The sequence below is a fragment of the Oryctolagus cuniculus genome, chromosome 1, assembly GCF_051225735.1.
Source record: "Oryctolagus cuniculus isolate XC-2025 breed Fujian yellow rabbit chromosome 1, ASM5122573v1, whole genome shotgun sequence".
Classification (NCBI taxonomy): Eukaryota; Metazoa; Chordata; class Mammalia; order Lagomorpha; family Leporidae; genus Oryctolagus; species Oryctolagus cuniculus.
In genome coordinates, this window is record NC_142867.1 from 234,248,158 (window position 1) to 234,259,402 (window position 11,245).

Sequence of the window (11,245 nt, forward strand, 5' to 3'; positions counted from 1 at the left end):
CAGAAAGCAGCTCGGCCTCTTCCTCCAGAAAGTAAACTGAGGGTGATGGTGATGGTGATGGTGATGGTGAAGCTCCGTGGAAGGCTTCCCTGGAAAGTGCTGGTTATATGAGCTCAGGGCGAGCTGCTGCTGCCTGTCCTGGGTTGGTGCCCAAGGGCGAGCGTGGGGATTTTGAGGGCCCAGCTGCCAAAGTCTCAATGATGTGCTTCCAATAGATCCTTCTGACCCTCCACTGTGGACTCAATAGCAGGGAGATGAAGAGGACAGTGACTGAGAGACCACGGCACCCCTCAGTTACATCAAATACCCCTCCTGACAGGCTGGGGCAGGTGGGACTGGCAGGCCGGGGCCCACACCCTGCTCTTGGGCCTGATGCTGTGGCCCCCGGGCTGTCCGAGGTGCGTGTGCTGCAGAAGCCAGCAGACTGGCACAGGCACACTCGCACGTTCCGTCTTGGGAAGAGTGGATGGGACACCCACAACACAAGATGTCACCTGCTCCCACTCCCCCACTTGTGTTTCCAGGCAGCCACCTCCCACCACTGTACCTGGATGGCCACGTGTTTGCAAGTCAGCCCCGGCTGGTCCCTCAGACAATGCCACAGCAGCAGAGTTACCAACAGGTGAGGCTGCAAGCTCGGCGGCTGGGGGAGGGGCAGGGCCGACAGGTGCAGTGGCTTCTCGCTCACCTGTCTCCTGTCCTCTCAAGGCAGCCAGAAGCCGTGTGTTGACTTTGTAAACCAGATACAAGAAAGAGGCACTGAGGAAATGCTCCAGCCCACGTGCCTCGCCTTGCCCAGTTTCCCTCCTGGACGCTAGCTGCAAAATTAGCTGAGACAGTTTTCTTTGGTGATCCGAAGAAGAAAGAGGCGCGGGCTTGGATGCGTTAGCAAGAGACAGCTTGAGAAGTGAGCAGGTCTTCCTGGACCTGGTGCTGCCCTCCCAAGTGTCCTGCCACCCTGGCGTGCCCATAGCAGACCGAATCTGCTCCAGGTGCAGAGTCAAGGCCAGGGCAGAGGGTGTGACCTGTCCTGCCGTCCTGTAAAGCATATTCCCAGCTGGGTCTCGGCTTCGTGACTCGGGCCGCACGTGCTCAGTCACTCTGCCTGTTTCCTGTGTTGACCTGTGTGGTGGGGCTCATGCTTGCTGCTGTACAGAATTCCAGGCTGGGAATATCCATGGTTTGGGGTTGCTGGCAGTGTTTTGCTGACGGCTTTATCCCAAGAGCAAGGGAAGCCCCAGGAAGGATGTATTGGAACCTGTATTTGGTGCTGCCCCCTGGAGGCGGCCGGGAGGTGGGAGGGCCAGCTGCCTGGGGACACCGCGTGACCTGCCCGACTCCTTGCAGGCTGCCGCTGCCCAGCAGATCCCCATCTCCCTCCACACGTCTCTGCAGGCCCAGGCTCAGCTCGGACTGAGGGGTGGGCTCCCCGTGTCCCAGTCCCAGGAGATCTTCAGCTCCTTACAGCCCTTCAGGTGAGCTCCTGTGGGGGCCTGGTACGGGCAGCCAGGGCTTCGCTCCTGGTGTTCCTGGGCCCTGTGGCGAGGTGGGGGAGTGCCATCTACTAGGGCTTGTGGGCCTGCGCCTGTGAGCGTCCTGTGTCATCCTGCCTCCGGCCCACCCTCTGTCACTCTGCACTCCCGCCTTTGGGCTCTTCCTCCAGTGTGTCTGTCTTGGGCCTCTTACAACCTAGCTTTGTTGGATTAGTTAGCCCAAAGTTCCTGCGGCAGCAGCACCATCTAAGAGCTTATTATGAATGCAGATTTTCAGGCTCTGGGGGTGGGGCCAGAGATCCTATGACCTGCGCATGTTACCATCTGATTCTGACGTCTGTCTGGCTTTTGCAGGTCTCAGGTGTATATGCACCCCAGCCTGTCACCACCCAGCACCATGATCCTGTCTGGGGGTACAGCCTTGAAGCCTCCGTACTCGGCGTTCCCCGGCATGCAGCCCTTGGAGATGGTGAAGCCGCAGTCTGGCTCACCCTATCAGCCCATGAGTGGAAACCAAGCCCTGGTCTACGAGGGCCAGCTCGGCCAGGCTGCCGGCCTGGGCGCCTCACAGATGCTGGACTCGCAGCTCCCGCAGGTCAGGAATCAGAACACGAGCTCGCCTTCCTTGGTGACTTGGTCCTCTCCTCACCTGCTCTTGTAGGGCTGGGTTACCTGCCTATTTGCCTCCTCTGGGTGCTAACCCTTGGCCCCTTCTGCATAGTCCCATCATGCTCCACTCCTAACACCTGGCTTTCGCCTGAAGCTCAGCTTTGAATTCATGTTGCAGACCATGTCTGACTAACCCCCCATTTGCTCCAGGTGCCACATGACTAAATCCAGCATTGGATTTGCAGTCTTCCTTCCTTATCTGGCTCTTGGCTTAGTCTCCACGTGTTCCCGACCTAGTTTTCGGTGGTCTTGGTGTCTGAGTAGTTGACCCCGGGTCTGTGTGCCGTGGACCTTGCCCTCCCAGGTCCGTCTGGACAAGGTCATTACCAGCTAGCTCTGCCTCTTCCACATCTGAAGTTGAAGGGTTCTGTGCAGTTGTCACCTTTGAGTTTTCCAGATCCTTCCAGTGACCCACCTCCAAAACCCTCTGACCGCCTGGCACCCCTGCAGGTCTCGCTTGCTCTGGTCAGCGGTAGCTGCTGCGCAGTGCAGTCCTCGTGAGGGGCGCTGTGCGGCTCAGCCGCAGCGATTGACCTTGGAATCCGATCCCTCACTCGGTTTCCAGGGTGGTACTGGTAGCCACTCGCTGACCCTGTGGTTCTGGGTCCCGTTCACGGGCTGATCCCCTGTGGAGTCCTGTCTTCCGCCTGGTCCTACTGCTTAGGCCTAAGTCTCAGTGGACTTCAGCATCTCTGCTTTCGTGTCTCCTGGCACCTGAGACTGTGGCTGAAAGACGTCCTTCCTGCTGCGCTCTGGTTGTCTGATCTAGGTCCCTCCTCCCCGGTCTTCCAGATCCTGTCAGCTCCACCTTTAAAAACGACCATACATCCAGGCACTTGTCATCCCCCCATCCCGGTCACAGTGTTCTGTCCCTCCTTGTCCGTCTGTGCAGTACAGCAGCCAGGGTGGGCCTTTCGAGAGCGCGTGGCAGCCTGTCCTCTCTCGCCCTGGGCCTGCACGGAGGAGCATGGCGTTTTCCTGAGTCTGGTCCAACAGTCTCGGAATGGGATTCCAGTAGACCCTCTGACCCTCCCCGGCGGACTCAGCGGCAGGGAGATGAAGAGACGAAAAGTGGCCCCCGCCCCCCATCTTCCTGTTCTGAACTGGAGCAGTGCTCACCTGTTCTGTCGCCGTTCTGAGGCGCAGGAGGAAGCGGTCTGCGCTTTCTTGCCGCACAGAGGTGCAAGCAACAGGCCTCGTGTGGCTTCTGCTCTGCGGGCTCGGCTTGGCTGCAGCACTCTTTTTTTTTTAAGACTTATTTATTTATTGGAAAGGCAGAGTTACAGAGAGGCAGAGAAAAAGAGAGACAGAGAGAGGTCTTCCGTCCACTGATTCACTCCTCAAATGGCTGCAATGGCTGAAGCTAGGCCCATCCAAAGCCAGGAGCCAGGAGCTTCTTCCGGTCTTCCACATGGATGCAGGGCCCAAGGACCTGGGCCATCTTCCACTGCTTTCCCAGGCCACAGCAGAGAGCTGGGTGGGAAGTGGAGCAGCCAGGGCTCGAACAGGCGCCCACATGGGATGTCGGCACTGCAGGTGGTGGCTTTATCAACTACACCCCAGTGCTGGCCCCGGCCATTGCTCCTTAAGGCAGAGATACTGGAAGTCCACGTGAGACTTAAGGCTTTCTGACGTCCCTGCTGTGTCCTCCCCTTGCCTACGGCTGAGTTGAGCACGTGTCACGCTGACATCTGTCGGGTCCAGTAGTGTCCCTGGCTTCCGCAGCCGTCGTGTGCACGCAGCGAGCACGTGCTGGCTGCGGGCAGTGCTGCTCAGACCATCAGCTCCTGTGCAGCGAGCGGCTTGGTCTTCCGTTCGTTCTCCGCTCACTGCGCTCCAGGAAGGACAGCCACTCCTGCCACTCATTGTGCTGCCTGAGTTCAGGCCTGCTCTCGTGCTTTTGAGATGGAACGTGTGGCTCTCTTGGATGCATGTTTGAAACTTCCTCCCACGTGTGTCCTCCTCCTGACTGTCCTGTTGTCCAGCAGCTGACCATGCCGCTCCCACGGTATGGCTCCGGGCAGCAGCCGCTGATCCTGCCGCAGTCCATCCAGCTGCCACCCGGGCAGAGCCTGTCTGTCGGGGCTCCCCGGAGGATTCCTCCACCTGGGTCCCAGCCGCCGGTCCTGAACACCAGCAGAGAGGTAAAGATGACCCCCTCCACCTGCCGGGCAGGAGAGGAGGGGGCTTGGGCCTGGGTGAGGCCGTCAGGCACGCAGGTCCTGGAGATGCTGGTGGAATGCTCCCGGGGCCAATTCCGCACCAGCTCCCAGTCCCCTGTGCGCACGGTGACGCTCCAGTCCTCTGCTTCACTAACAGAAAGAAGAAAGCCCTCTGGTCCTGGAGGGGAGGGGCTGGGCCCTGACAGCTCTGCCCAGGGCCGCCGTGACGCCATCTCCCTCTGGTCCTGGAGCGGGGGGCTGGGCCTGACCGCTCTGCCCAGGGCCGCCGTGACGCCATCTCCCTCTGGTCCTGGAGGGGAGGGGCTGGGCCTGACCGCTCTGCCCAGGGCCGCTGTGACGCCATCTCCCTCTGGTCCTGGAGGGGAGGGGCTGGGCCTGACCGCTCTGCCCAGGGCCGCTGTGACGCCATCTTCCTTCTTGGTCTCTCCAGTCCTCTCAGATGGACCTGAAAGGCTTCCACTTTGCCGACAGTAAACAGAATGTTCCCACAGGAAGCTCCGTGCCGTCGCCGCAGGCCTACAGGTAAACACAGGCCCTGGGCTGAGTGTGTGCGGTACCTGTGACCTGGGCCCAGAGAAGGTGGTCTCTGCTCCTTTTGTTACTGTGAGGCCTGAGCGCTGGGACATGCACGTTTCCCGGGTGACCATGGGGAGTGATGAGATGCATCGAGGGGGCTTCCTGGAAGCCAGGAAAAGGAACGGCTCATGTTTCAGTGGATGTCAGGACCACCTGACTCCTGACAGGACTTCCCGACCAGCACGGCCATATCCTGGCAAGGGGGAGGGAACGGGCTCCTCCATGCTCTGGCCCCTGCCAGGGGGCTTGGTGTCACCAGGCTTGTGGGGCCGTCCTTGCCACCTTGTACACTGGCACTGGCACCCTCCGTCTGTCACCAGCTCCAGGGCCTGGCCCAGGGCCCCTTAGCTGAGTTTGGAGGCAGCCCTGGAGGTGGGCACGGGGCTGTGCTTCCTCTGGCTTCTTTGCCATGTGGGAAGGGGAGCCAGTGTGCCCTGGCTGTGTGGTGACCCCGCCCCACCCCCTTAAACGAGTGGGGTCTGCAGCACCCTGGGAGACACCGACACTAACGTGGCGGCGCCGTGAGGTTACCCCAAAAACGTGCAGGTGCTTCCTGGATTGAGCCCGTTCTTCACGTCCTGGTGCCTTGGCCGCTCTGCCCTGCTGCTCTCTGCATCTGGGCCTGAGACTCCTGTCACATCGCTTACACGTGCAGCTTCGTTTCCAGAGAAAGGGACTTCGGTCCGCCTCCTCTTCTTTCCTGGCATCGTTTGCTTTTGTTGGTCTGTTAGCATTTTTGTTTTCCCGCCATTCTCTTTCACCTTGGCCAAAATAACAGAACGGTAAAAAGACAGGTGGACAGCCACACACAGCAGGGACAGATGTGTCTCCCCTGCGGTCACAGGCAGGTCCCGTCAGCGTCTGGCCACAGGGCCGCCTTCAGGGAGGCAGCGTCTAGAACAGAGACGCTCAGGTCGTAAGAGTTGTCTGTCCGTCTGTAGGGCCGGCAGCAGCTTTGTTCATGGAGAGCAGAGCGAGGCCTCAGAGCAGAGGCTGTGCGCAGGCGCGCCGCAGGCAGCGTGCCGTGCCGTGTACGGGACTGCACGTCTGCAGGGGCTGGTGTCCTTGATGTTTCCTGGAGCCACGCCCCTTCCAGTACTAAGACTGACGCCTGGAAACTGGCTCTGATGGTGTTTGGGAGGAGGTGGGGATGGGGGCATCGGTATAACCTTGCGGAACAGTGTTTCCCAGAGTTCTCTGGAAACGGCAGCTGAGCTGTGCCCTGTAGGGGACGCCGCATCTGTGACCGCTCACCAGAGAGGGGCCGTGCCCCCAGCACAGGCAGCCCCGCAGCCGGGAGCCCTCCAGAGCTGTCACTCAGCACTTGTCACGCTTGGTCAGCACGCTGGCGGCTCGCTCACGCCCCTGAGTGGAACACGCTGGCGAGGAACAGGACACACTTGTTTTCCCGCCTTCCTCCGGAAGAGCCCGGACACAGGGCGGCTCAGGGCCGGGGCTGCATCCCATCACGTTGCTCCAGCCCCTCCGACCCTGAGGCGGTCGCTGTCTGCCTGGCCTTCCCAGGCCCTGGGCCTCTTCTCTCCTGGATGCAGCTCCTAGAGCCGTGTCTCGAGGGCGCCAGGGCGGATGGTGGTGAGCGCCCTCTACCCATCTGCACTCGGCTCTCCTGTGTCTGGTGGTGTCCATCCCAGCGAGTGGCTCCGGCCAGGGTTTGACTCCGTTTCTGTGGTGACACGTCGTGTATTCTCAACCCCTGCCTTTGGTTTTTTCAGGCCTAGCTCTGCTAGCCCCAGTGGGAAGCCCTGTGGATCAGCAGTTAACATGGGCTCTGTACAGGGACACTACGTTCAACAGGTAGAAGATGGCTTTCCAGACCTTCCAGCCCTGGACCCTTAGGCCCGCCTCGAGCACCGAGGAGAAGGGCTGGCCCGCCTATTGGAGTGCTCCTCTGTGTACAGGGAGCAACGCGCCCTAGCAGCTGGAGCGGGGGCGGGGAGCTGGGCAGCCTGCCGGGCTTCTGGATCCTTCCTTGTCCTGCAGAGAAGGGAGGGTGCTGAGTCCTCCGAGGAGGTGCCGCCAGAGGTGTTGTGCCGGGCATTCCGGGGCTGTGCCGGCACCTGGGGAGATGCGCTTAGGCCTGTGGGGGGCTCTGGACGCCCGCGGGGAGTTGCGCGTGCTAGCTCTCGTGAGTGCCGGGTCCTGTGTGTGTCGTGGCTGGGTGGGCTCTCAGGGCAGCAGGCGTGCGCGTGGTGTGGTCTGGAGGTTTCCTCAGGGTCTTCTGCCGCGCTGCGCCCCTCATGGCTCCTCAGGAGTGGGTGCCGGGCCTGGCGCTCGGGCCCCCCAGGCCTCTGTTAAGAACTGTCAGCAGTCTGGCTGTGGGGGCGCCATTGCTCTCCTTTCACTCTTCCGCACGTGGTTCCCCTGGGGCTCACCACTTGAGTCATACAGAATGGCTTCTAGAGCTTTCTCCCAGAGTTCAGGCCACATGTCATGGTCAGAACTGCAACTGGTCCCTTTGTGACACCCTGCTGTGCAGACGTGGAACCCAGACTGGAAGTCCCACGGTCAAGTGAGGGTCCTGGGGAAGGTTTTTCCAAGGTGGGAGTGTGGCGAGTCGTGGTCAGGGATCTGGGAGAGCTGAGCCTGCCGGGCAGGCAGCTGGGCCCCAGGGCCCGTGGGGCATGCTCAGATACTTGAAGGGGCTTTCTTGCCCGTAGGGCGTGGGGTGCACTGACATGAGAGGTTCTTCCAGTCAGCCGTGGGGCCAGAAATGTTCCAGCCTGGAGTGTGCATTGCTGAATTTGCAGAGGGCCCGGCTCTTCCTGCCTCCGGACGCCTGTGGGCAGGGAGCAGAGCGTCCCAGCCAGAGTGCGCTAGGGCCCTAAGTGCCTTTGGGGTGTGGTCCTTCAGCCAGGCACCCGCTACTCGGGGTCGCTTTCCTCTGCGACTCAGGAGCAGGGCGGGAGTGGGGGGAGCTGTGTCTTCAGATGTATTTCTGCGTGAGGGTCACTTTCTTTGTCCCCCTCCGTCTGTCCAAAGGCAAAACGAGTGGATGAAAAGCCCAGCCTGGGAGCTGTGACGCTGCAGGAGGCGCCCTCGGCTGCCTCACACGTGAAGCGAACTGGAGCCATCAAGCCCCGGGCTGTCAAGGTGGAGGAGAGCAAGGCCTGAAGGCGCCCAGCGGCCGCTCGCCTCCGAGGACAGCGCCGCCACCGCCGCGACAGCCCACGCTCGGGAGCGTCCCTGGACCCTCCGGTCCTCCGCTCGGAAAGCTCCGTCGTCAGCCAGCTTGTACCCGTGGATAAACGGCATTGACCTGCTTGCTTTGATACGAAAAAAAAGCAAACGACTCCCTCGTTCCCATGTCCTCCTACCCGCGTGACCGTGGAGTGCGTCGCCTTCCGTGCAGTGCCGCCCGCCCGCCCCTCCGTCCTGCTCCGCGCAGCCAGGGCGCCGCGCAGTCTCCAGGCCGCAGGGTCACTTCAGCTGGAGGCTTTTTGTTTTAAAAGCAGTGATGGTTTTTACAGAGGAGAGGAGAGGAAGACCACGCCAGCTCCGCCTGTACAGCTGAACTTTTCTACGCTCCTCGCCCCCCTCCCCCCCCCCCCCCCCGTGGTGTCCCTGCACTCTGTCCCGCAGCCCTGCCCCTCTGCCGGGTAGGACAGGAACGGGAGCCCCTGGTGAGGTGAGCCGGCTCCGGCCCCTGACCTGAGAAGGACGTTTCAGCATGATCAGACTGGCACAGAACTTGTCCTCGGCTCCTCCAGGAAGCCAGCGGATAGGCTGCCGCCTGATGGCGGGCACCGGAGACGAATCGTGGAGCCAGAGTCGCGGCCGGGTCCCAGGCTGGCCAGGACGTGCACTCTGCCTCCGGCCGCTGTGCTGTCACACTCGCCTCCTTCCCCCGAGCCTCTGCTCCTCTGGGTCCCTGAACCTGCAGCCCTCACGCAGCCCGTCACTGCCGCCGCGTGGTGGCGAGCCCCTGTGAACATCTCTGGGGCCACGTGTGCAGGGCAGGCAGCAGGCCTAAGCTAAGCTCAAGCGTCTGTCCGTCCCACTCATCCTCCATTGGCACGTAGCTGGGCAGGGCCCACCACACTTCCAACGCATCCCGGCAGCCTCCGAGAAGGGACGGCGTCCTCTGGCTGCGGAGCCAGCTCTCCCGAAGTGTGGGAGCCGCTGCAGCCTGCGCTCCCGGCCGTGGCTCCCCTGGGCAGCAGCAGTCACCCAGATTCTGCCCTCACAAGGACAGTGAAGGGGAAGCTGCGCTTTCGGGTCTCTGAACTCCCACCTCGAGGAGCTGCCACCTCTGGCCACCAGCAGTTCTGAAAGGCCTGGCTCGAGCGCGGGCAGCGGGCAGCGGGCCCTGCTGTCACCTGCGTGTGTGACAGCAGCCCGGGCTCTGGCCTCGAAGGTTTTTGTAGAATCTGCAACTGCTCACATGGCTTCCCGTGGCTCCTCACTGGTTCCAGCAAGTGGAGTGGGGGCCGTGTGGGCAGGAAGGGCCCGATGGGCTGCTGTCTCCTGTGGGCTGAGCAGCTCCCCCCCGGCCCCACCCCCAGACTCCCTCGCTTGTCTCTGCCCCTCGTCATTCTGCCCCTCTGCAAGGGCTCTCCTTCAAGTGTCTGGTCGCTGTCCCTGTGTGGTGAGTCGTCTGCCCCGCCCCCTCCGCACCGCATTGCCAAGCCATCCTGGATGAGCCTGGGTCAGCGGCAGCCACGCGCGTCCACCTCCGCCTGTGCCCGTGAGAACACAGCCAGACCCACTCAGCCCTGAGGCCGGCGCCGACGTCTGTCAAAGGAGGAAACCCAGAACCGTCCTGGACGCTGTTCGGAGACGTGCCCTCGGGTGCACCGGCCACTGGAAAGACAGCACTTCCTGTTGGAGACAAAATAAAGAGGTCGCCCGCTCCAGCCCTTTCTCTGCCCTGTGTTCTCCTTCCTCCCCGAACACCCAAATAAAAACAGAACACTAGAATTTATTTATATGTATTGATGTCGTAGGTGTAGGTGAGGAGAAGTCCACGTGTCACCGCTCTGTTTATCTGCCGTCTCAGTTACTCTGCCGGAAAGGCCCGGAGGTCGCATGTAGGGTCCAGGCTGCCCCGCTGGGAGGTTTTGGAGAGACCGCGGGAGCAGAAGGCAGCCTCCGGCCTCCCGCCGGCCCCCTCCCTCCCCACGGTCGGACGGAGCGCAGTTTTCAGTGTGGAGACGTTTGAAGGTGCAATAGCTCCCTTCGTCCCTCCGTGGGGTTGGAGGGCCGAGCTCACGGTGGTGGGCAAAGGAATGGAGGGTCTCGCTTTGATTTCAAGCCCCTGGGAGCACAGGTGCACGCGGGCCTCGGTGGGGACAGGGGAGGCCCTGGACCCGCTCTGCGTGTGGTCTGCTGCTCCTCATCCCGCCCCTCCCTGTTCCCGTGACCGTCTCCAGACGTGGGGTCTGGGTGTAGGTTCCTGGGGGGGGGGGGGGGACAGGATGACTTTATGACACAGTGAGGAAAAGCCCACTTCTAGGGGTCCCGGGGTGCTGGCTGTGGGGTGGTGAGCGGCCGCCTCGCCCCCGGTTCCCTCCCCGCAGGGTCGGGTCGCCCCTCTCCCCTGCAGAGCAGGCCTGCCCTGGGGGGCCTGTGAGGAGGCAGGGCTGCGGCCGCCCCCGGGCTCTGCGTGCGCCACTGGCCGCCTCGTCCAGGGGGGACCCTGCTCGCGCCTTGCGCGGTAAAGGGTGCGGGGTGGCTTTGTTCGAGAAGGTTGTGTTTGGTTTCGTTCCTTTTGTCTTTATTTCGGCCTTTCTCGTCTGTCACGTAGACCAGATATTTGAAAGGGCGGACGATGGCTCGCGGTGCGCTGTGCAGCCCGCCCGTCCGCGGCCGGGGACTCTGGCCTTGGATGGGCACTGGAACTGAGGACTCGCCAGGCGGCGCTGGCACTCACCCTGCCCCTTCCCTCCGGTTCAGTACCTATTGTTTCTCCTTTCAAATATGTGATTGTACTAGCTCTTTCCATATGAAAGAATTCTCCTTATTTAAATTTAAAAAAAAAAGTTAAAAAAAATAAAGCTAAACATGCTTTCTCAGGTCGCGTGTCCTTTGGTCATTTGGAGAGAGCTGGGGGCGGGGCTGCGGCGGCGCGTGGCCAGCCGGACGCTGGCCCCAAGTGGCACAGGCCAAGGCCGGGGCCTCCCACGGGGAACACCGCCGCCTTCCTAGTGCACTCGCAGCGAGCCGGCCCGAAGCAGGCCCTGCTCCCGTACCCCTCGAGCCGCGCCGCCGGCCCCGGTCTCCCGCCTGCGTGGCCGTGCGCACCGGCAGGAAGCTGCAATGGGCGTCGGGACCCCGGCGACCCTGCGGGGTACCGGGCGCACCGAG

At 62.0% G+C, this 11,245-nt stretch overlaps 1 protein-coding gene and 2 non-coding genes across 19 annotated transcripts in view; all 3 read left to right on the top strand.

Annotated features, from left to right (window-relative positions):
* Positions 1-10,953, top strand: part of PRRC2B (proline rich coiled-coil 2B) — an 85,244-nt gene extending 74,291 nt beyond the window's left edge. For 10 of the 17 annotated variants that reach the window (XM_051835389.3, XM_051835385.3, XM_051835384.3 and 7 more), the window contains 7 exons: positions 525-622; positions 1,348-1,475; positions 1,848-2,088; positions 4,148-4,306; positions 4,776-4,867; positions 6,655-6,736; positions 7,922-10,953. In XM_051835389.3, the coding sequence (XP_051691349.3) occupies positions 525-622; positions 1,348-1,475; positions 1,848-2,088; positions 4,148-4,306; positions 4,776-4,867; positions 6,655-6,736; positions 7,922-8,053 (932 nt within the window). In that variant the 3' untranslated portion in view covers positions 8,054-10,953. The remainder of the gene's footprint in view (positions 1-524; positions 623-1,347; positions 1,476-1,847; positions 2,089-4,147; positions 4,307-4,775; positions 4,868-6,654; positions 6,737-7,921) is intronic. The other 7 variants (XM_070058252.2, XM_051835394.3, XM_051835396.3 and 4 more) reach the window with 4 other exon arrangements.
* Positions 193-278, top strand: LOC127485975 (small nucleolar RNA SNORD62). The gene has a single exon (XR_007912798.1). It is a non-coding gene; the product is annotated as a small nucleolar RNA SNORD62 (small nucleolar RNA).
* Positions 3,159-3,227, top strand: LOC127485976 (small nucleolar RNA SNORD62). The gene has a single exon (XR_007912799.1). It is a non-coding gene; the product is annotated as a small nucleolar RNA SNORD62 (small nucleolar RNA).
* Positions 10,954-11,245: the final 292 nt, after the last annotated feature.